At 46.4% G+C, this 25,637-nt stretch overlaps 1 protein-coding gene across 5 annotated transcripts in view; it reads right to left on the bottom strand.

The window, feature by feature from the left end:
- Window positions 1-25,637, bottom strand: part of LOC135389179 (sodium channel protein para-like) — a 292,829-nt gene that overhangs the window by 169,292 nt on the left and 97,900 nt on the right. For all 5 annotated transcript variants that reach the window (XM_064619242.1, XM_064619243.1, XM_064619246.1 and 2 more), the window contains exons 2-10: window positions 18,300-18,503; window positions 11,815-12,042; window positions 9,216-9,421; window positions 9,033-9,161; window positions 8,879-8,973; window positions 8,627-8,824; window positions 7,439-7,499; window positions 6,901-7,045; window positions 6,660-6,836 (exon numbers count right to left, since the gene is read on the bottom strand). In XM_064619242.1, the coding sequence (XP_064475312.1) occupies window positions 6,660-6,836; window positions 6,901-7,045; window positions 7,439-7,499; window positions 8,627-8,824; window positions 8,879-8,973; window positions 9,033-9,161; window positions 9,216-9,421; window positions 11,815-12,042; window positions 18,300-18,446 (1,386 nt within the window). In that variant the 5' untranslated portion in view covers window positions 18,447-18,503. The remainder of the gene's footprint in view (window positions 1-6,659; window positions 6,837-6,900; window positions 7,046-7,438; window positions 7,500-8,626; window positions 8,825-8,878; window positions 8,974-9,032; window positions 9,162-9,215; window positions 9,422-11,814; window positions 12,043-18,299; window positions 18,504-25,637) is intronic.

Raw genomic sequence — 25,637 nt, 5'->3', positions numbered from 1 at the left:
CGAAACACCCTCCTTCGCCTTCACGACAGGCACGTGATGAGCGCCACCACGCGCGTCACTATGTGACGCAAGTGGTGAGAACGTTCCTCATTGGACCTGGGATCACATGATCGAGGTGAGCAACATCGCGCAGGCCGGAGCGTCTGCTACCGCTTCAGAAACGCCATGCGTTCTCCGGCTAAGTGATGTCCGAAACGGAGGGTTTGAAGGCTGTCCACGACACAACTACGATTTTTTGGGACCACAGACACCACGGGAAAAACGAGTGGTGCAGTCCGAAATTAACTGCGCTTAACTGCGAAACCCCCGTGCTCCCCGACAGTGTGCAGCCTGTCCGACCGTTTACACCACGCAGTTGGTTCAGTGGCTAACAGGTGGCACCGCAATACCGCAGCCATCTCTTGCTTTCTGCTACTGTGAATTCTGAGACTGCACAGAAGCCACGGATATATTACTCTTGTGATTGCAATCTTATTTTCTCAGGCTGCATATATGTTTTGTTTTGTTTTAGAAAACGTGATATAAATCATATAAAGAATAGAAGTCAACAAGAAACAGCTTGCAATGTTCGTAGCAGACGTTTTTTTCCTACGAACGAATGAGGGGCTCTCTACCACCAACGTCACAGTAGAGTGGGTGTGGTCTGCAGTTGGTGCGCTCCGGCATGTCACCGCGGCAGCGATTTTCCAAATTAATTGCACCGTGGTGAAACAACTTTGGACAGAAATATTTTGTGGGAATGCTTTTCACATACTGCTTTACAAGATGACAGCAGTTTTTGGCCATGCTAGATACCTCTTTAATGCTCCTTTAATGATAGCCAGATCGGCTTTCGCCCCCGCTGCTCAATCTGGATGGCGCACGCCAACCTGGAAAGTCAGATTTGCCTTGCGCGCGAGTGTGGGAAGATGTCTGCCCTGGTTACCTTGGATGTTGCGAAGGCCTACGATAGCGTGGAACACAACGTCCTCCTCCATTGTATGGCAGCTCTCAACATTCCCCCGTACATCGTTTCATGGGTTTGCAGCTTCCTTACTGGACGATCATTCTGTTGCTCGGATGGCCGCTTTGTCTCCTCTTCGCATCCGCAGCAGAGGCGCGTCCCCCAGGGGTCCGTCCTTTCGTCACTGCTGTTTAACATTTTGATGAGTCCCCTACCTCTCGACCCGGGCATCCTCACTTTGACCTATGCGGACGATATTGCCGCCTTCTCCTGCTCTCTATCGCTGCATACGCTACGTGAGAAACTGCAAGAATATCTCCTCGCGCTGTCGTCCTGGATGCGCTCCGTCCACCTCACGTTGAACGTCCAGAAATCTGCAGTACTGGTGTTCCCCCAGACCAACTGGTCTGGAGGAGCTGTGACCATCATTCTGGATGTTGCTGGCCAGACCATCCGCCAGACCAACCTGCTGCGCTACTTAGGCGTCTGGTATGATCACATGCTTCACTGGGACTATCATGTGGAAGTCATAAGCCAGAAGGCTTCGAAAGCAATTGGCACCATCCTCCGCAGCGCCAGCGCCCGCTGTGGTATGCGCAGGAGCACCCTGCTCTTCCTGTACAAGTGCTACGTACGGCCAATTCTTGAGTTTGGGTGTGTCGTTTTCTCGCACCTCCCCGACTACCGTCTGAGCAGGCTATTCGCCGTAGAAAGAAGAGCCCTCCGCCTGTGCATGGGCCTCCCCAAGTACACGGAGTACTCGGCCAACCAGGCGCTGTATGCCGAAGCCCGCATTCCCCCTTTGAAGACTGGGTCCCGCCTACTCACTGTGAACCTTCCTTTCGCTTTGCCAGAGCCCTTTAGCCACCAGACAGAACCAGTCTCTCAGGGATCGGACCCAGTGGATCGCCCGGAGGTGGCGAAAATCCAACACCCCGCAGCTCGTCTTTGTCGAATCCCTTCTAGCCTCGCTGAATACCTCTGACTGCCCTTCCTCTGACTGCCCTACCTCTGACTGCCCTTCCTGCGCCCATCTGTCCGGTCTCGTCCATGGCCCTGCGAGTTGTCGACGCGTTCCAGCCCGGCCTTGCCTACGCTCCGTCTCCCCGGCTTGAAGCCCTCCTCTCGGCGCACATCAACCAGTTCCTGTCTCACGTTGTTGTCGAGACAGATGCCTCTGTCTCGGCTCAGCTAGCGGGGGCCGGCGTCGTCTTCCCTCAGCTCGACTGTCATTGCCCCATCCGCCTCCCTGACTACAGTCCCGTGTTCGAGAGCGAACTCCTCGCCATGATACTGGCTCTCAGAATGGTGCCCCTTACATTTCCCAGGATCCTGCTTTTGTCCGACTCCCTATCGGTCATCACCGCCCTAGCCAGCCCCTCCAGCGAGTGGCTAGAGCTCCTACAGGCCCTGAGTCCTAGCCACATCACGGAAGTGGTCTTGACATGGATTCGTGGTCACTGTGGCCTATCTCCCAACGAGTTGGCGGACAGCCTTGCAAGAATTTCCCTCTCTGGCCCTATCATTGACGTCCTTCCGCCCCTGCCCTCTATCACGCGGGGGGGGGGGATATCTTTATTAAGAAAAAGATATAGACCATATAACCAGGTATAGAAGGCTGCTGGAGCTGTCCGCTAACTGCCAGCCCGGTACGCCCACCTTTCCCACGCTTGGCAGGCTGACCGCTGCGTCTCCCCTCATGTAGAAGTTTTGCTGACTCGACTGCGCTGTCTAGCCCTTCCACTGAACTTTTATCTGCACTGCGCGGGTGTCAGCCGCTCTCCTGCGTGCGTCCACTGCGGTCAAGAGGAAACTGTGGAGCACTTTCTCCTGCACTGCCCCCTCTACGACCGCTCCTGCCTTAGCTACCTTGCCCAGCCGCTGGCTAGACAAGGGGTTCCCCTCTCCCTGGGCGCCATCCTGTCGTTTGGAGCCTCCCACACCGAGAAATGGCGGTTTGAAATAGCGTCGAGAGCCGCCGCCTTTCTTACCATCTGCGGCCGCTTCTGAAACATCTTGCACCTTCCGCCTCCTTCCTCCCCTCTGCTATGGCTTCCTTCTACTATCATGCGATCCTACCGTCCTCCTTGTCCCGCGTGTGAAGCCGTGGGTCTCATGAGTCTTTAGGTGGTGGTGATGGTGGTGATAGGGCTTGCCGTTGTCGGCCTCACGTATGTGGGCAACGTCACGACTCACGCCCTGGGGGAATGTGCCTCCTGGGCCGACTTCTAAGGGAACTGTGCCGACATAAGTCATGAGTCTTTAGAGATTACTCCGCACGAAACCCTGGCCAAATGCCCTGTGTGGATGGTGGCCACTGTTCCTAGTGGTGGAAGAAGAAGAAGATGAAAGGTGCCCTGTGTGGCTAAGGGCCATTTCCTTTGTGGCTGAAGAAGAAGAAAGGTGCGCGCAGAAAAAGAAGCGCACGGGACATTAAAATTCTTGGAGCTTCACGGGAAGGACAAGGTCGTTGTACTCGGCATCAGCTGCTGGTCTGTGCGTCTGGTTCTACGCGGTTCCCCTACTGCTAGATCCTTCGCTTGGTCGGTGTTCCTGGTCGTTCACTCCGTGTCCTGGCACCAGTTCCAGGTCGAATTCCTGCGCTGCCTTTGGTGTGTGCATCCGCTGCCACTGGCTCTCGGGTCTACGTTCATGTGCCCCAGGGTCAAGTTCCGAGCCCAGCCACTGACCATTCTAAAAGTAAAGGCCTTTGCAGACAACCTAATTTGCATCTGTTACCTCTGTCCGACAACCCCCGAGGGCTCTGTCTTCTACGCCCAATGAAGGTACTGTGAACCTACCTGCTGTCGCGTGGTTTGTCCCACAGGTTATCGCACGGCAACGAGTACACCATGGAAGCACTGGTGAGAGATGTTACGTGTACGCAAAGAACGCCTGTTGGACGATAACAGACCAAGTGAAACTCACGTAGTTTCCAGCCCATCATGTGATTTGCAGAGAGGACACACTAGTGCTCACGGGCACAAATAACCATGGTGATAACCGCCATTAGAGCCAAAAACGTGCAAGAGGCAAAGAAAATCGCAAAGGAAGCGACGGAGATTCTGGAACGGGCGCATATGAAACTGCACGAGTGGGCATCGAATTACAGCGATGTACGGGACGTTTTGCAAGCTGAGTCCCGTGAAAGGATGTTGGGCGACACTAAAGGGGCGACACTTTTTCAAGAATGGTAGAAACTTAAAGGTACCGCAACGCAGCAGACAGGCAGTTTGCGTTGACGGCGTAGTTTAACAGCTTGTTGCTTGTAAACACAGCCGAACAGGTTACAAATGCGACGGAGAACGCTTAAATTTGCCTGCAAAATTGATGTAGAACAGGAAGCAACAGCATTCGTTAAGCAACAGTCTTCTGTTGCTGGTAGACGTGTGCGCCGATGGAGCTTTGACCGGCGGCACCGTCATGCCCATTTTACCACCGGCGGCAGCGGCGCGAACAAACAAAGTAAAAAACGACAAAAAACAGTAACATATACCTTCATCGCGACCAGTGCGAATTGGTGAATACGTGCGTGAGCGAGTTTGGTGTAATTTGTGGCAGAAATTAAAGCAGTTGGCAAGAGCCAGCGAAAAGTGCCGGTAGCAGACTCGAACCCACACCTCTGATTTCCGGTCAGATGTGCTGAGTGAATGGCTGTGCATGTCTTCTGAACAAGGCTCTGGCAATTTGGTAGGGGCGCGATGTCGGCATGGTGTAATAGGTAATACCGACCGACCGGAAATCAGAGCGGTATGGGGTCGAGTCCCGTTACCGGCACTTCGCTGACTCTTTGCCAATTGCCTTACTTTCTAGAGCTGCTAATAATAATGGTATCGTGCTGTTACACGTGCTGCTTGCGTGCGTGTTGACGAAGACTGTGTTTGCGTAGTCTTAATTCAGCCCCATCCATCTGCGTTACTATCTTGTACAGTCGACCCCCGTTTATCCGGAATTCATTTATCCGGATCCCCCGGTATCCGGACAAAAGGCACGGGAACGGATTTTCCTCCATGTATTTTGTTCTCGTTTATCCGGACTTCAGCTTCTGGACTCCAGCTTCTGGACTCGGACAAGAATTCCAGGGAACGAAAGTCGAAAATTCTTGCAATCCAGCTTCAGATATTCGGACTACCGTGAGTAAGAGGAGACGCTGACCCCGCTTCGTCACCCTTTTCGCTGTGTTGGGGTTATTCCCGTCACATGTCAGGGACCTACATTCCTCCGTAGGGGAGACAACCGTGCACGATGACCCCCTTTTCTATTTGTGTGCGTTGGGTCACGTTGACCAGTCGAGTCATTTGGAAATAGTATCTCGAGCAACTGTCCGGTTCTAGATGGGAAAACTCCAACCCGAGGGCCTGCTGCCTACGGTCCGTTGGCCGATGAAGACATTCCCCTAGCTGAGCTGCGATCCCTGATGCAGAGGCTCACTGCGACTGCCGTAGATGATGCTGCGGTCTCTGACTACGTTGACGTTGATAAGGATGATGACGCGTGTGCAGCTATGACTGATGACGGTGTGATTGCTGCTGTTGCCTCCGATGATGTGCAGCAAGACGGTGCCGATGACGCCAGTGAGAAACAAGGCTCCGACATTGACACTTTGCGTCCGAGGAGGAGGAGGAGGAGGAGTGTCGTTGGGAGGAACCCGAGAGGTCTGCCTGCCTGATTAGGCGGCATGTTTCTCGGGAAGGGGAAGGTGTTGGAGAGGAGGAGAGGAAAGGGTGAAGTGGAAGACCGAGCGGAATCCGCTCGGGGGGAGGATAGCTGCGTCCATGGGCCGACTTCAGGGGAACTGTGCCGGCATACGCCTATTACACATCTGAGGGAAACCCAGGAAAAACCCCAGACGGCACAGCCGGCCCGCGGATTCGAACCGCGGGCCTCCCAGTCTCCAAGCGCACGCGTTACCGCTGCGCCACCGGAGCTGGTACTTTGCGTCCGCATTGACATTCTTCGAGCATCGCAACAGCGTGGCTCAACTCTATGCAATTAGCAAAAGTTTGCGGGAGTCGAGTGCCTACACTACTATGTAACAGCTGTCATTGACGAGACTTCTGTGTTTTAATTAAACCTTGCTCTGTAGGACGTTTCTATTCGGTCGTTTCATTTATCCGGATACCTCGGTATCCGGACGATTTCGCCGGGAACGGCACCGTCCGGATAAACGGGGGTCGACTGTAATTTGTGGTGCGCGCTCCTTTTGGTGAAAGCATTTCGCAGTTCAGTTCCTTTTATTACACAGGCAGGACCCCTCTTGGCCTCATTGTAATACCTTCATCTTCGTCGCTCTGTTGGTGAACACTTTTATATTTTTTGTATTGTACGGTGACTATGCAATTCTCATTGCACTGCATACAGTGTATTGTAGGTCATCTAAATAAATAATATACCTATTATTCTGCTTATTGTGTTGCTGTTGAGCTCGGCGTAACACCCACACTGAAGGGTGTTGTCTCGCCTGGGAGTGTAGACATACACCAAAAGGGGAGTCAGGGTACCGCTGGATTGCACCAAAAGAGGTGCTCAGTTGACACCCTTTCCGAGGGGTGTAGTTCTGCCAGAGGGTGTGCATATACACCCAAAAAGGATTTAGTTAGGGTATCGTCGAATGACACCCAAAAAGGAGTTACACTTTCGAGAGTGTGGATACCACCAAGTGCTACAATCTATACCTAACATATGCAAACAAATAGCAGAAATATTGGTGACTTACAGCCCTCATGGATTCTTCTACAAGTCTATCTTCTTCGGCTTCTTCTTCAGCCTTCTTCTGTAACTCATCGTATGACATTGCAACAATAGCCAGGATCAAGTTGACTAGGTAAAACGACCCAAGAAATATTATTACTACAAAAAAACACATGTGCCATGGGCCTGCCGAACGTAGCACCTGAAAAGAACAAATGTTTACACAGCGATCAGTGCATCAATAATGTTGGGCCCATTTTTCTCACCATTTGATAGAGGGTCTCCCAACTATCTTGTGTCATTAGCCTAAAGGCAGCCAGAAAGGCCCAGCCAAATGTATCGAAATTGGTGAACCCATAGTCTGGGTTGTCACCAACACCTTGCAAACACATGTAACCCTCTGTACATTGCCTGTGAAAGAAATCTTCCATAATTGGCAAACATGGCGTTATTTAGACATGAAGAATGCATTTGAAATCTCAACGTATGTAAAATAAATAAGATACTCAGTTTCAAAGAACATGCGTGTTGGTCTAGGTGAAACATGATCATCAAACACCAAGGAAGCGGAGAGAGCGCTTTTTTACTATCGACTGCTTTGTTGAGATAAACAGAAAAGATTACGCTATCCATCTCTTCTCCGTTATCATGTGAAGATAATATTCTCACAGTCTCGATCATTTTAATTTCTCATTATGCACTGCTGTACCTGCATTGGACTACAGTGTATAAAGTGCATGTAAAAATAATAATAGTTACACGGCGTACAGCCAAAAAGAAGAAGAAGAGGAACGAAACACTTACTTTGAACCGCTAGAGTTCCCACATAGTGGATGGCTTCCATCATCCTCAGCAAACCAAAATGCTGAAAAAGTAGTTTTTGTGGTTCATCAAGACAACTTCAAGTTATACGTTATATTACTGCAGCTTCCTTCATGTCAATAGTCGGTGTAACACAACCACACAAGGCATCGCGAAAAATATGGCACGAAAATGGCTCGGTTCCAAGTTCCAAGAAAGACTTCCAGTGCATGCAACACCCGTTATGTTGGTCCTGTTTTGTGCAGCCATTCTGTGTCCAGAAGTGGAACTTATCAAAATCACTAACCACCAACAGGTTTATAGTCCCTTGTCCTGAGCTGATAATCACGATAAGTTTAACCGAAAACTTCTCCTTTCAATAAAGCTTATTATAGGGAGAGCTTGTCCGTGTCCCTCTGTCGTCTCGTTTCGTCCTGTTGTTCACACTCCTCATTATGAACTTGTAACACGAGCGCGCTGAATCCACCACTATAATATGTATTGCTTGTTGGACACTTCTGGTAGAAGCTCTATCCATGCACCCTTCAAGACGCGCACACAATTGAGAAGCTTTTTAAAATAGCCTCATCAGACAAACAAACAAAAAATCACAGGCTTATCATGCCCTTTTGTTATAACAACGTTCCTGAATAGATCCAATAAACGTTGGTCAAGTATAGTCAAGTCCACTCGTACTTCAGACTTGTCGAAACTTGTTGTGTGTGCCGAAAATATCTACTGGTTTACTCCTCGAATAAAAATATAGTAGCACCTAAAGCAGCGAAAATATGGATTTTTCCAATCTATCTAAACCTTTGATACTTTGTTGATTCACTGAAAGCGATACCTTATAATCGGAGGACATTTTTATCGTTATTAGACAAAACGAAATAAATATGATTTTTTTACTGGCTTATCTTCTAAACAGTTTTGTGAATTTGACAGACGCACGTTTTAGAAAATCCTCTGTACCCATTGAAACGATGGTGTGAGTGATGTTGACATCAGCAGTACGAGGAATGTTGAGATAATTCTTGTTAGCGTCTCACATTTCGGAACGACTTTCTCAGTTCATTAGCAGTGTCTGTTTCAAGATTCTTCCTACCAAATTTTGTAATCAGAGGGAGGGCATATCCCAGGGACGCTTCCAAAATCACTCAGTGGGTTTCAACACAGTAGTAAGAGACTTACTCTCATTGTTTAAATAATTTGCATATTCGGCTTCGGAGAGGTTGTCTGGAGGGGGCACGATGCATTTTTGCGAGAGCACTCCCATGTAGATTTGCAACCCCAGTAAGGCAAAGACTGACAGCGAAAACATGGTCAATATGATCACATCCCTGAGGTTCTTGACTGATTCTATGACGGCTCCTACGATCGTCTTCAGACCTGAAAAACATTCTTTCAAAACACGTCCTTTCTATTCTTCCTGATTAAACTTACCCGGAACTATAGCTACAGTTTTCAAGGCTCGAAGTACACGAAAGGTTCTCAAGGCGCTCAAGTTCCCCAAATTTGGAACGAACTGTGTGATATATCTGCAAGACAATAGACACTTTAGAACGTCATGTTCTCAAGGTGAGAATATGGTACTTACGCTAAAGATATAACCATAAAGTCTAACCAATTCCACGGATCTCGAAGATATGTGAATTGCTCTAAAATGAACCCTCGAGCCAACATTTTTGTGCATGATTCAAATGTGTAAATTGTCGTGAATATTGTTCTGAAATGAAGGACTTTTCAATGAATGCCAAGAACAAATGGAAGAAAGACTTACTCGGTGTTTTCAATCGTCTCGTTGTTAGGCATGGTCATAAGGACGCAGTTGACGAGGATGGTGACAATTACAAGAAAGCTGAAGATTGGGTGAACCAGGATACAAATTGCTAGCCTCCGCACCGGATTGAAAGGACTTAGGAGAAATAACGCGTCCGTTGAACTGAACCGGAAGATGTCCTTGTTCTTGCTAATCACCACAAATGTCTGAAACGGTAGTGTTCCTCTATAAAAGACGTCATCTCTCTCTATACAGACAATCTCTGACGTCTGAAAAATAATTCAGATGCAGGGTAGGTCTAAAAAATAGTTCAGGAAGAAAAATACGAGAACGACAAGAAAAACTTAAAAACGTCTTGTTAAACGTGAAAATTGTGTTAGGACAATTAGGGTGTTTTCGGTACACTTCTGAGTCAGGTGTTCCACAGGGGTCTAATCTTGGACCCCTCCTGTGTTTGGTATTTGTGAATGACTTGTCTTCGAACATCCAGAACTGTAACATCTTGCAATTTGCCGACGACTAAATATTTCGTGCTATTCGAAAGTCGAAGATTACTGACGTTCCTAGATATGACAACACTTAAGACGAGAAGGTCACTGAGTAATATTAGAGAGTGTCAGTATGCCGTTGATAACGTCATCTTGCAGTTATCATACCTACCGGAACTAATGGCAGCCTGCATGACTCCCCTTTGATTGGGATCGGTAGATATGGTACTTCGAAGGCCACGTCATCAACGGTCTACTAACAGCCACTATTATTTTCTTGCTTAAACTAGTCAGCGGTAAGATTTGGTGCTCCTTTTTAAGGCTAGTTTAGAGTCCGACGTAGTCTTCGCCAATCACCGCCCGCGTTCCGCGCCGACAACTAGAGTTCGCTACGACACGCTTCTTTATCCTACTGGGTTCATAGTCTGACGGGATTCGGCGCGGCGCAGCGCAGCGCAACGAAAACTTTCCCGGAGATTTTCACATTTCGTAGTGATAAAGTAGTCATATCTGGCAACTGTGCCCGCGTGTTAGAATCCGATTAAAGACAACGCGTATTTCCATTGTATGTTTGTACTACTGTAACATGGTTGGTAACCCCAAAAATGAACATTGAATTGAAGAAGAAAGTCGCATGTCATCCCAGATGTTCTCCTTCTTTTGCTTATCTCTATAATCCATCCGCCGTGTATTATATGTATAGGCACAGTTGTTCCTTAACAGCTTCGATCAACAGCTCAATGTGCGACGCCATGTTTGGAAATGCGAGTCCAACGGAGCCCACGCCGTGCACAGCTCGCTGGCCACCGCCAGATGTAGAGCATTCCTCTACTCCCTCGACGGTGGCAGACGTAAAGCGCGTTGCCGCCACGCGCTGGTTTAACTATAGGCTGGTTTAGAGTCCGACGTAGTATTCGCCCATGGCCGCCCGCGCTGCGCGCCGACAGCCAGCGTTCGCTACGCCACGTTTTCTCATCCTGCCGGGACCATAGTCCGACGCGATTCGGCGCAGCGCAACGAAAACAGCACCAGATATTTTCACATTTCGTAGTGCGAACGCCGTCATATCTGTACCCGCGTGCTGGAATCCGACTAAAGACAATCCGTGTTCCCATCGTTGGCACTGTTATGTTTGTATTACTGTAATACGTTTGGTACCCCCAAACATGAACACTGAATTAAATAAGAAAGTCGCACGTCTTCCCAGTTACTCTCCTTCTTTTTCTTGTATCTATAATCCATCCGTCGTTTATTATATAGGCACGGATGTTCCTTTCCAGTTGCGATCAAAAGCTCAATGGGCGACGCCATGTTGGGAAATACGAGTCCACCGGAGCCCACGCCGTGCACAGCTCGCTGGCCACCGCCAGATGTAGAGCACCGCTCTACTACTCCCCCGACGGCGGCTGGCGTAGTAACGCGTTGCCGCCGCGCCGCGCTTCGCCGAGTGTCGTCAACTATGAACTCACCGGCGGCGGCTCGCGATGCGCGGCGACGCGCCGCGCCGTCGGACTCTAAACCAGGCTTATGAACTCACCGACAGTGGCTCGCGTACGCCCCGCTCCGCTGGACTCTAAACGAGTCTTTAGTGATCCACGATATCTATCCGCTGCATTTCACATTCGAGTTGACAGCATCTTTTTTACCAGCGCACTCAAGACATCATATGTTACCAACTTCAGGTATGCGGATGTTCTACAATATGCTGTTCAATGTCCTGATCTCGACATCATCTTTGATCCTATGTGTTTTAAATAAATGCGCCACCAGATCTTGCAGTAACATTTGTTTACTATCCTGCGTACCCTTATTTCTCGTGTATTTATTGGAAGAATCATTATAATGCTCTTGATCTATGTGCTTCCTTTGTAACTCGTTTTAACGTTTGAGATGCACTGCCCACAATGCTATAATTTAGCTGTTAGCAAACACAGAATCAAATAAATCAAAACAATAACTCAAAGACGCGCACGAAACATGCCGTTTTTCTTGTCGTCGCTCGGGTTTATCGTTACGGGCCTCGCTCGCGCCTCTTTAATCATTCCGGAATGATACAAAAGAACGCTCGAAGGCTGAGCCAAGAGCGAGACATTATCTTCCACTGAACATACCCTCTTATTCTCGTAGAACTTGTCGATATCTTCGATGGGGGTGGCAATGAGTTCTGGGGGAAATTCGCCAATGATTCGCCGAGGTAGCGGTCCGCCAGCTTCCAAGGCCGGATCAGGATCCCGCGGCTCACGTGGATGATGAACGTAATCTTCGCCGGCGGGAATCCCTTCGTCGATCCGCTGTTGCTGAAGGGCCTTACGCGCCGCCTCCTCGGCTATTCGGGCCTCCTGACACATAAAGGTAAACTCTGTGACATCACCAGTGTCCCAGTGATGCATGTCTTTCACTGACAGTTACAGCAATAGACCTCTCCCTGTTTACAAGCAAATGACGTCAGATGGTACAACACTACTGTAGCAAAAAATCAATACGTCACAAGAAAGCCACGTTTAAATATACCTTTTTATATTGAAAGGTTTTAATGTAATTCCTTATGTTATTAGTTGTATGCGGTGTTGTACATAGCGCCGCTACCGTATTCGCTACTTTTTTCAGTAGCGGAGTAGCGATCGCGCTACATTTTAAATTGGTAAAGGAAAAAGTATTTCCGCTACAAATATGGGTAGCGGTGGACTCTTTCTCCGCTACCGCTGCCGCTACTCTTCATAATATGGAAGACGTGGAACACAGGGGAAAAGAGTGAGATAACGGCGAAGCATATTTTTTCCTTATTCCTTTTAGTTGTTTGTTAATCAGACAAGCTCATATGACGATCTTCCACAATTTCGCTAACTTTCATAAGCTAAGCGCAATCGAAGAGTTAGGACTATAATTTGTGTTTTTGTGTGTATTTTTAACTTTTTAGCTCATATTTGGAAAACGCAAACAGGTATATGTATAACATATTGCATAACATGGACTAGTATAAGCTAGTCCCGTCGTACAATCAGTTGCAAAACTAATATGAGTGTGTTGACAGCACATTTAAAACTGTTTTTTGCACACACACACACACATAAATGGGATGATGATGAGCTGGGTAATTCTACGCCGTTATGGCGGTACACTGCCCCACTGTTTTTTGCAACTTTGTTGGTCGGAGCGGATAAATAAAGCGTTGTGTCCTTTGGAAGAAGATTACGAAAATATATCAGACACACCCCCGAGATATCGCTCCAAACTTATTTTTAATAATTGGGGGTTTACGTCGCGAGACAACTGAGATCATGAGCGATCAGCGGTCGGTCTGTGGATTGCTTTTGCCCACCTGAGGGTTCTTTAACGTGCGATGAAAGCTCACCACACGCCACCCCGTATTAACGTCCCTCGCGGAAGACGGCGTGTCTAAGCAACTTGTACCCTGCCACCAAGTTGCTGGCGTCCTCGGCCGGGTTTGAACCCGCGATCTCGGGATCAGAAGGCGAACACGCTACCGACTGAGCCACCGAGGCCGGTCTCCAAACTTATTATGGCACTCTAAACGTACTGCCGATTTTGCTTCAAGGTGTTTGTGCCGCAGGTGAGGCATTTCTCGTAAGATAGAATTACCTTAGCATATACAGGTTGCTGAACGCGATGCAGTTATTCTATCACATTAAATACGTTACGCTAGTATGTGAGCCACACAGGATGAAAAAATAATAATATTATTCCGGAATCAGTGTATGCGAACATGCTTATTAGTGCTATTTGCACACATCTGCTTAGTGACGGTACACATGCGATTAACTTTAAAGCAATTTATTCTTTACAGCGTTTGACATGTTCAGGTAACAGTTACATGATATTTTTTTTCTCTAAATGCTTCACTAGGGAGGTAATCTCACACACAATCTCGTAACAATCTCATCTCCTCAATAACAATCTCATAACCTCCAAACGCTCATATGCACCGAAAAAAAGTTGGTGGTTTTGAGCGTTTGGTGGAAATGAGCAGGAGGGGAGAACCTGCTCATAAGCAGCAAACGTCCAGAACATCCGAATGCTCATATGCACTGAAAGGCGGGCGACCACAAAGGCCGGGCCTTCCTCTCCCGCATTTGGAACAAGGGGTCATAGGGTGAGAAAGGTGGAATGAATGGCGATTACCAAGGCCGCTTAATGTGTCAGTTTGAAGTTTATGTAACAGCTTGGTCCTGCTTGTATGTAGCCAGAATGAATAGCATCTTCTTGTTTATGGATTTCAATTTGAGCTTTATTTTCATAGACATGGAGGCAGCCTAGGACAAAAGACTTGATTCTAGCTCGAAAGGCACTCGGCTCCCAGGGCTGTAGCAACAAAGAGCGCGGTCCCCTCCGAACATATGTCCGGGTTCATTTACAGTGCAGAAGCTAGAATACGATATTTATATAGGGTTTATATTATGCATACATAGGCCTGCAGTGAACATTTGCGCAAAACCCTTCTTTCGAGCCTTGTTCTTCGCAGGTTGGTTAATTAATGCGTCATAGTCCAGAGATATGATAATCATGTTTTCGGTTGACTACGAACTCAGAAAGCCTGACATCTCTTATGGTTAATTGAGCACAGGATATTCTTGATTGGTCAGTTTCATTGTGCTGAGACTTCTTTCAGCATCGGCTGGTGTGGTCAGAAAATAGAATGCTGACGCAAATGCAAGGATTCAGATATATCTCCTGGAGGCTTTCTGGTATGTGTACGTTAAAAATTGTTTGGCGTCTCTTTGTTTGGCGTCCTCTCTTTTTCTCAATGACACAAAAGGATATGCCATTATAAGTTCGCTGGCATCGATATCTACCATTTTTACTTCAAAATTTTTGCTGCGATTCTCCAGTTCAAGTTCCCATTGACACTGCCCCAAGTCGTTAGCGTTTTACAGAAATCCAAACAACTTTTACCACTCCACGAGTTGGTCGACAAAACAGAAGATATGGCCTGAGCAGTGAGAATAAGAAAGAACTGAGATTTCAATTTTCGTTCTGCAGAAAGACGACTCTTCCTTTTTATTATTATTATTTTTTTTACTTTTAGGAGAAGGTAGCAGACACTGCAGAACTGCTTCATGATCTTGTCGCGTTGTCTGTACTCCGCAAAATAAAGAGAGGAACAGAAAGAACAGACGCAATCTGTACAATACAAGCGGTGCAGCAAATGGAACCGCTTTTATGTTCCTTATTAAATGGCGTGCAGCATTTATTGTGCATTAAATTAATGTTAATTTAAAAAAGCATGTCTTCCAATTTCGAACAAATGAGGAGTGCGAATGACAGCACTTGATTGGCTATGATTCGGGTATTAGATGTCCACAACGACGCTCCTGTATATTTGGGCGCACCGAACCGCACGGAACCGCGCGGGACCATTTCTTCCGCCACGCAACCAGGGACCAATTTTTTCCGGGACGAACTTTTCCGGGACTATTTTTTTCCGAAACTCCATCCAATATGCTCTACACACTCTCGCTCCTATAGTTATCCTACATTCGATCTGGAAGATGACTGGCTTGGTTCTTTGGATGATTGGTTTTCAACTCATTTGTGTTTGCCCACCGTTTTAGGCATTCAAGAAAAACATTACTTCCTCTTATAAGTAGAACTCGGAAATTTACGTGCCAAAACCGTGAAAAAAGACACATATTTAGACAAAAAAAATACATAAAAAGACAAGAACGCAAAAACAGACACGTTGTAGCACATGCCAAAACTACTTCTAATGTACGCTTCACGACGCAGACTTTATACTGGGGAACTGTAGCGAATGCTACAGAACCATTCGATGACACCAGTGCCTGACTGCGACGCTGTGCAGCGTCAATCCTCCTTCCTGCACCGCTAGTTCAAGCTCACTGGGTGTTATCGTTGAACCTCTAACATATATTCAGTTTAATGTTATTTCTTCAGTTTATTTTTACTATTCGTTTTCTCTTGTGTTTACTCGTTTATGTAGCTTAAGGCGCTATGGAGTAGACGCCGTTCCATGTTGACATCCGTTCATCGGCCACATTTTCTCTTACACGTTTCGTCAACCATACTCTACCTCAGGTAGGCGAATTTAATTTACTGTGGTGACGATGAAAGGTCTCGCCGTTGTTGGCCTCACAGAGGTGGGCAACGTCACGACTGACGGCCTGGGGGAATGTGCATCCTGGTCCGACTTCTATAGGAACTGTGCCGACATATGATTTGGTCGAAAGACATTTCATCGAAGATCGAAACGGCAGCGGTCGTTTGATCGATTTTTTATTGGTTCACTTGGAGTATTGAACGCCGGAGTTCTAAATGCTTATCCTAAGCAACATCTAACTGCGTGTAACCCGTTTGCTCGTAAACACATTCTTCATGCTAACCCACTTTGTCAAATAATAATTGATTTCAAGTATTAAACATTCTTGGCAAATAAATAGAAAATAAATTAATGACCTTTTTTGATTATTTATTCTTGTTGAATGTGGATAAATTTTAACAATGTATTATTGTTTCTGACAATCAACTGACCATTGTATAGGAGAAAGAACAGTTTTAGTTTATTTACGCCTATGTGCAGGTGAATCTAAATTTAGTTCTTGCAACAGACATGTAACCGAAGAAGTCCTTCGAAACCTAGACAAGATAAGCAGGGCAGCAGATCTTTGTACTTTCTCTATTTTTTCGGATAGCGTGCACGTGTAGTGACCCAGATTGCAGATGCATACACTAAATGAGGTTGAACTAAGGTTTTATATGCTGTTAATTTAATATCTTTCGTTGTGCCATGGCGAAATTTCCTTCTGAGCATCCACAGACTTCGAGTGGCTTTCGCGCACATATGGCTATCCCGTTTCAGATCGTTCCCTTTAAATATGTCACCAGCAATGAGAAAGGGTGCTCAGAAGAAACAGACTATCGGCTGCTCCCAACCTGGGGCAACTTTCTTCAACATGTGTCCGACTGGTTCGTAAATACAAACGTCTGCAAGTAACCAGTGGTCTCCCTGCAAAAAAAAAAGAAAAAGAAAAGAAAAAGAAATAATAACAATAGAAATGAAAAAAACCAGAGTACCCTGATTGCCATCTCCGTATGCTCGAGTCAAAAGTTACAGAAAAAGAGGTGCGGATGACACAGTGCATGCAGTTTTGAACTCCCTTCGAACAAACGTCTTTCGAACAAACGGCGTCGATCAACCGGCTTTCGATCCAACGGTTTTCGACCAAGCGGCGTTTGATCAAACGCCTTCGATCAAACGTCATTTGACCAAACGGCGTTCGACCAAATGGGCGGACACTACGGCGTTCAAACACCCATTGACTCAGGATAGATAAAAATAAACTTCCATAAAAATTCGTTCTGACTACATACAAGCAGGATCAAGCTGTTACATAAACTTTAAACTGACACATTAAGCGGCCTTGGTAGTCGCCATTCATTCCACCTTTCTCACCGTATGACGTTGTTCCAAATGCGGGAGAGGAAGACCCGGCCTTTGTGGTCTCCCGCCTTTCGGCGCATAAGAGCATTCGAATGTTCTGGACGTTTGGTGCTTATGAGCAGGTTCTCCCCTCCTGCTCATTTACACCAAACGCTCAAAACCACCAACTTTTTTTCGGTGCATATGAGCGTTTGGAGGTGCCATGTGCATTAAATTATGTCTTAAATGCGCATCATCGCAGGGTTAGGATCAATGTGAAGCAATATATATATTGGCTGTAAGTAGTGGTATCCCTTATGCTGCATGTCGGCTATGTGAGGGAACATAAATATCGCACCGTGATTCATTTCATTTCCTTTGTAAGAGTAGCAGAATTCGTCAGGTGACGAATTCAATATATTCCGGGTTTTTTTCTATAATCAAACTCAAACTCAAATTCAATCGCACCGTCTTTAGACATATTCGGCAACGAAATGCGACAAAGTGCTGCATAGAGAAAGGTACGCTAGCGGATAAGTAGCGGCATAGTATTACGTACTTTTATTTGGTACCGGTAGCGATACTTTTTGAAATTTGTAGCGACGCTAGTATTGCGCTACTTTTCTGTGGAGCAGCGGGTAGCAGCGGGAGCAGCGGGTTCGTTACTTAGTTTTGGTAAGCGGGTACAACACTGGTTGTATGGCGTTGTTCTGCTCCATTCTATATACCGGTAGCCCTATCTTTTCGGTAGCCCCTTCTAGAGATGGCTACCTGGCTGTTCCATATTCAGGAGCCTGAAGGGCACGAGTTTCTCTCGGACTGCACGTGGCCTCTCTATACAAAACAAGCGGGAACTAAGTCGTAATAACAAACTACATTCCGCACAGGACTACGACATTGACTTTGGAGACTATGCAACTCTTGGGATGGAGCAGCCTTTTCTTTCTGCGGTGGACGCGGATGAGGACACCAAAGCGACTAAAAACGTGATATCATTTGTACAAAGAAGCGACCCTTGGCGAAGGAATACGGCTTTGTGAAATGGCGGTGTTCTCCGCCCGCGCTGTTTCGGTTTCGCTATGTTTACCAACGTCATGTCTTCGTAGAGATCTATTGAATGCGGAGGTCCTCATAACTATGACCAACCTCTCCGCGTATTTCAACTTTACATATCACCCTCTGACAGGAAACTTGCCATACCTGAGCTGCTAGCGATTCCCTGGTGAAAGGTCGAAAGAGGGGTGCACATTCGTCCTCTTCGTCGGTAGCTTCGTGGTGCGTCAGGTGATCCGGTTCTGCCACAGCTTCGTCGCCGGCCTCGGGCGGACGCGTCGCCTCTCCCATCATCGCTCACCGCCGGCCTCTTCGCTGGGACGGATGCAACCGCTGCTGCAACCGGGCCTCCTGTACACAAGCATAACAGTCAAGCTTCTCATTCTACAGGAGTCCATGTCTTTCTTTTTAATTGTTTATCGTACAGACAGGAACGAAATTTATATAAAGCGGCATCGCCGTCAAATACGACCATAGTTGACATGTGATGACTTGCATTATTGCTGATGCCACTTAATCTGTCTATATGCACATACCTTCACGTTGGGAAACATCAAGACGTGTACCCATACACACTGAGCGGCACACCTATCACCAATGGTCTTCACATTACGTCAACCTTCCAATGGCATGCCCACATAAACCAGGTTGTTAGTGAATCGAGCCGATGTCTAGGGCATCTCAGACCCAATCTCCGTCATGCACCTCCCCAAGTGAAACGTTTGGCGTATACAACGGTCATCCATCCAAAACTGGAATTTGCCTCATGTGACTGGCATCCTCACCAATCCTTCCTGTCTCGATCCATCGAATCGTCCAAAATTGTGCCGTTCGATTCATCGTCAATGACTACTCCTCTTCCACTAACGTCACCGGTTTGAAATGCACTTTTGATCTCGACCCTTTAGAGCATCGCCGAACTATTTTACAATCTTTTCCATTCTTCTGTGCCTCTAACCTCGTACATTCGCCAAGCTCATTACACGAGCAGGCGTGTCAACCATTCTTACAAGTGCGAACCATTTTTCTGTCACACCAACGCATTCCTTCACTCCTTCTACCCGCGCGCCATCAAGCTTTGGAATTCATTGCCCGAAGGAATCGCATCAATCCATGATCATTCATCCTTCAAATCGGCAGCAGTGCATGACCTTACTTCGCAGCACACCTAATCATCTTCTTATTTTGTATTTTCAATTTGGACGCTTGTCTAGACTGTTCGGCCTCCCAGCCACATTGATTATTCAGTGATTGTTGTAATAATTACCTTTTGTATTTCTTTCACCCATGTAATGCCTTCTGGCCTTTGGGTTTCTAACAATAAATAAATAAATATGGTGGCTACTAAGAGCCTGTGGCGAAGGCAAGTCCCACATCCATAGTTCTTAGAATTCCTGCGCTCAACGTACAGCATTCCTCTACAGGATTGCCGAGATCTTGCATCAACTAGACGCTTCACTTTAAGTCGTCAATTACTCAAGAGAGGATAGGCTATGGATAGGGTTTCGGGTTTTCGGATTTAGCCGGAAAAAAATTCGAAAAACGTACGCCTGTAAAATTCAAAGCAATTCGGTTGTATCCGAAAAACACCGCATTTGTGGGTTCCAGTAATCGAGAACTGAGCACGAAAATGCATGCCTTCATGAGGGGTTGAGTGGTTGGATCGTCTCCTTCGATGTCGAGAATAACCTCGCATCGTGAGTTACCAACCACTGCGACAAGAAACGGTGCCTCTATTAAACCAAGTCCACCGTGTAGCTGTCTTTCGCGAAGCATCCGCGCGAAGCATCACTGTAATGATGTGAACTCAATCTTTACCAGGTAATTCCCTATTGAAGTCGCTGAATATGTACCTCAGCATTTAGTGACACTGTTCGACATAAGGGCATTTTAAGGCCACTTCAGCCATTTCCCAGGTCTGCTAGGAAAACGTCTAGCGCCTAGGGTTTTTCTTTTTCTGTCAATAGTGCTTTCCATCAAAGTAGACAATGAAACACAGAACGCATACAAATTGTCGTCATGAAAGGGCAGCTTGATGTTGCAACACTGACGATTATGTAGAGGAATACCAGAATTGCAAGATGTTCACGTCGCCAGGTGGTCGTGGCATAGATGTCTTTGTCTGCAAGCTCCGCAGCATGACAGTGAGCGTTTTGGGGAGACCTGCCTTTCAACACCGTCTCGGCTCCACCTCGTCTTCCCTCTGCCCCACTTGCGGAGTACACGGCGACCTCAGCCACGTCATCCTGGCTTGTGGGCAATACCACCACGAGCGTGCACTAATGGAAGTCTCTATGCAACGAGTTGACTAGCGGCCGTTCAACCTAGCGATGATCCTCGGTTCGTGGTCGAACGCTACCCACCAGACGCAGGGCCTTCGTCTTCTGTCGGAGTACTTGTGCTCCACCGGTCTGGCGACGGCTCTTTGAAAGCCCCCCATCATCATCCCTTCATCCTCTCCCGACGCGAAATAGGGCAGTGTATACCGCCTCAGCGGCGGTGAATCGCCCACCCCATCACCATCCAGTGTATGTGTGTGTGTGTGTGTTTATGTGAATATGTCGTTTCACAGCTGCAGCTTTCTCCCCGAACTTCGGGAACGGAGATATGATAAATAAAGGACGAAAAACTCCGAACCCTGGGAAAATAATAAACTCCGAAAAACATCTTTCCAATGTACAAAAAAAAAAAGAAAGCCCGAAAACCCGAAATTCTAGTTATAGACGGCTGGACGTATATTTATTGACAATGATGATCGTGTATATGTAGACGGTTCCATATGGCCACAAAGACGACCTACGACCTGTGCTTTGCTACCTGATGCGGATCCTGAAAGACACAAGTGGCGCGGCTATCCTCTACAGTACGCAATCTCCAGAGAGTGATCAGTGTCTGGTTTGAGTGGTTCCGTGATCGTTTACCGCTTTTCTCATAGCCACCGGCCTATACTGGACGAACTCTTGCAGGCATCAGCCCCATCTCATCATCGTATCTCTATTTGTGTGTGTGTGTGTGGACGAGCTCTAAGCCGTTGCCCTGATACTTTCGTGGGCGTGCTACTGACTCACTCATCAAATCCTACCAACCCACATGCTCTTGGGTAGTGTCCCGCATCCTATGCGGGGTCATGACATCATCATTCATACATAATTTAATTGATGTTGTCTGTTTTATAACCAAGGGTCTGGACTCTTTTTTACCTTTCATTTTTATGTTTAGTGATATTCAAGTTCCCGCGCACGGCCTAGTTTTGTCTAACATTCCTAGTTTATGTTTCCAATGTCGCCAAGTTGTTATTAGAAAAATTTCAATTGCGCGAGGGAATATTTCGATCTGGACATATGTCACATTTTCTGTTGTGACATATTTCCTCATGTGGTGCCCTCATTCGTCAAGCGCATCCTAAGAGTGTCAAGCACACATTGAACAGCTTCTCAAAGTAACTCGGTTTACCGGAGAGTACCACCCGTCCCATGCCCACACAATCGTGACATCGCTTGACATATCCCTAGCGAGAAAATAAATACACAGGACAGAGCATATGCCTGTGCTAACGTTCGAGTCTGGACACAAATCTGCCACGGACTGGCACTCCCGATGTGCTGCCAGCGGACTTCCTTTCTTAGGGCACAAGATAGTCCTGAGACATCAAAGCTGGATTGCTTCGTAAAACAACATCCCCTTGGATATATCTCCGGACTCAATGTCACCGCAATATTCCTGCAGTAAGATTCGCTATTTTATTGGAGAATGTTGAAAAATACACCGCAGAGAGCAAGAAAAACTGCGTCACTCCTGGATGGACGCGGGTGTAAGATGTGTGTTTGCTTCTATTGAACGACATTCCGACAGTCAATGGCCATGGGTTATGGGTCATCTGACCCAGCACCGTGTCAGTCGACGAAAGCCACACATGTAGAGGAGTTCTTCGGTCGATGATTATCATGATCTACATACCCTTACCTCCCTTAATAAGGTCCTGTCTTCCCGCCGCGACAGAGAGAGCTGCGACGCATTATGAACATGTGCCAGACCGGATTAAACATAAAACGTGGGTAAATATTCCAACACATGCTAAAACATAACACGACTTCTGACCCAAGCTTGCATGCTTTAATTATAAGTCTTTCCATATTGTGAGACGCCCTGTGCAATTACATGGGTTAGCGATAGTCTTGGGTGGTAACTAAGTTACAAGTAAATTGTAATCGTAAGTAGTTAGCTTTTTCTAGTTACTCTAACTAGTTACTGTTCTAAAAAGTAACTGTATAGCTATTCACTGTTTTTGGTTAAAGTAACTTAAACAAAATGCAGAAACCGACACTGAAGATTTTTGTTTAGGTTTAATTTATACAAGCTTTCGCGTGGAGGTCCACGCCTCTTCAGGTACAAATTGAAGTGGTGGCACGCATAAGTATATATAGTATAGACACATACACTACTAAACACAATGCTGTACAAAGAAGTGGGGAGGAGATATGGAGCCACATGTCTGTGTACTACGAATTGCTGGGCAGGCGGATAAGTGCTGACCTCTAACAGTTTAAGAAGAGTAAAGAGTGTTATTGTGAACCAAAAGGCGCGCCAACCTGGTTTCGCGAAAAGAGAGGTCCAGGAGTTAAAGTAACTGTGAAATGTAGCTGTAATTCTAAGTTACTCAGATACTGCAAGATTTTGCATGTTTTTTGCACGTCAGTTTCCGCGTTTTGTCGTCTTTAGAACATTATACCGAGAAAGTAAGGAATGAACTAAGCTGGATGTTCCATGCAGAGGGATCTTTATTGTCACCTGCTGCGTGCGGCTTCAAATATACCCTTCCCTAACCACGTATTGCACGAATTTTATGTTTTTATCACATCATACGGAGCTACGATGGCCTTGCACTCTAAACGCCGTACCTCTTCAAATAAAGCCTTTTAAGAGGTACAATTTTGCATAGATGTGCCTTTTATTTTATACGGTACAGGAAATTTTACAAGGTACAATACTTACAAGTTACGCCGCTATAAGGTACAGCTGCTATAAGTTACAGCCCTTATAATGTACGTCGTTCCGAATAAAGGTATACAGCTCTTATACGGTACGCCTGTATGTATCAAGCACTCAGATAATAGTGTACAGCGTATATCAGTGACAGTCCTTGTCCCGTACTCTATACCTTATTAAGGGTTATTAATGTACATTTTGACCGGGGCATTGCATATTGGGTATGTGTGTTAGCAGTGCAAGAAAATATGACGCTGATCAGGTGTTCGCTGAAATGTATCTGCGCTTATACTTTTATGTTTTCTACCTTTTGGAGGTATAAATCGTCCTGCAATAAGTTGTACCTTTTAAAGTGCAGTCATGTCTCGACTATCCTGACACCTCGGGAGTCGTCCCTTTTCGGCTGGACAACGAATTCGTGGATAACCGGACCAAGCAAACTTCCGGGGAACTTGCGAAAAATTTGGGAGACCCTTTTATAGCTCCAGAAAAGAAAACAAGGAAAAGATCTTTACTTGAAAAAGTCATGTGAAGTGAGCTGATTGAAATTAGTAGGCACGCGTGCCACAGAATTTGTGTCACAGTCACGGCACCCGCTGCGTCACCCTGCTGTTCAAAGAAGAGCAATGTGTCAGAAAGTTGGTAACGCGCACATGTTTTTGTCTGCGATACTTCCAGACGGCCTGGACATTAACGTTCACATGTGGATTTCTTGCGCCCGGTGGATACAGGGCACATCTTCCGCTTGTCGTCCGCCATCTCGCACACACCAAAAGGGAGTGACTTCTGAAGAAAGGGGAGTCAAACAGTACAGAGAGCGCTGTGAGATGTGACCCTTTTCCGCAATAATTCCAACACAGCACATGCCAGGATCAGACGACGTTGACACTTTTCCGGATAAGCGAATCAGAATGACCTAGGTCATGGAAGATTGTTCCCCGTACTTGCTGTCCGGATAACGAATTCCGAATAACCGAGACAAAATCCAATGGTAGCGGGTTCGTTCCTAGTAATGTAGTCCGGATAACGAGTTTTCCGGGTATCTCAACTTCGGATAAGCGAGACATGACTGTATAAATATATACCTTCAGGGAAGGTATAAATGTTTAATACCTTACTGAGAGTCTCGGATTTATACCTCAGTGGTATATAATATAATTTATAACTCTGCAAACGTATATCACAGTACTATCTTTGAGAGCCAGTTTGCGACAAATTGAAGGAAGGAACTCTAAAAATACGCCTTTGAAGCACCAGGAGAGAGAAAAAGAGGAAAACAATATTTTGACACACACACAAAATACGCAAAAAGCATGGGCGTGAACTGGAAGCTCGTGTGCATTACTCCAGAAAAAAAAAATCTGGAAGCCCTTTTTAGGCACTACTGCTTATAATGCTACTTCGCGACCGTTCTGCCGGAGAACAGATACTGATATGACACACCGTGACTTCGCAAACCTGAGGAGCGAATTTACTAGTGTGGACGCCTAGATTTGCCTCTCTCAGGTACAGATAATGGTGAGTTTTTGTATACCGTTGATAAGGTTATCGTGCGTACCCGAACCAATCGCAGTGGTGCGTGACTCAGAATCTTATCCACTGATTGGTTCCGGCTGATACGGTTCGACGCAAGACACGTTATCAACGGTCTGCTAAAACTCTCTAATACGCTGACATAAATCACTCATCCTGTTAATTAAGATGCTACCGTATTGACGCATGTGTTTATTAATTAAATCACTGTTTAAATGTGATGATACCGTATCTACAAAAAAAAAATAATAATAATAATGTGCATGGTGCAACACGTTGCGCAAGTAAAGGTGTACAAAACGCGATGTACATTACACAGAAGTCCTTACTATGCGCTCTGCTGTCGTGGAAGGTATAGCCTCGGTTATCTACCGGGTATAGACGGTGTGATGATGCATAAATTTGTTACTTGATCCCTGATTTATATCTCTTTTATGCACTTGTGCGAGGTGGAGGTATGAGCCGACACTTTGTACATTTTCTAGTAAATTAAAAAAATAAGGTAAATATTGGAGCTTTCAGCAACCCACCATGGGTGCTACATGCTCTATTGCAAAAGCTCTGTTGCTATTACAAACCCTGAGTCTGAGTCAAACTGAAACTCTGAGTCACAGCGGGATCCCTTACATACTCAAGGGCACTCAGTCAATAGATGGGGAAAACAAAATAGCACACGACAGGTGCCCGAGCTTCAACTTTCACATAGCGATCGTTATCGTTATACTGGTATTTAAATTGCGCGCGCCTCTGCCAGCACTGCCTCTGAGGCAGTGAACTGGCCTGATTTCGCCAGCTTCCGCTTGCCGCTAGGGTGTCGTACCGAGAAGAAAATACACCGCTCGTGTGTTCCGTAAACTTTTGTCGGGACCTGTACCGAACATTGACAGGTTCGTCCACGACAATACACGTATCTTCAGGTACTTCCGTCCACGTAAGAATAAAACGAAGCCGCACCAAATTCAGCGA

Source organism: Ornithodoros turicata, chromosome 3, assembly GCF_037126465.1.
Source record: "Ornithodoros turicata isolate Travis chromosome 3, ASM3712646v1, whole genome shotgun sequence".
Taxonomy (NCBI): Eukaryota; Metazoa; Arthropoda; class Arachnida; order Ixodida; family Argasidae; genus Ornithodoros; species Ornithodoros turicata.
Note: the sequence above shows the minus strand (reverse complement) of the source record. Positions and strands in the feature narration are given on the sequence as shown.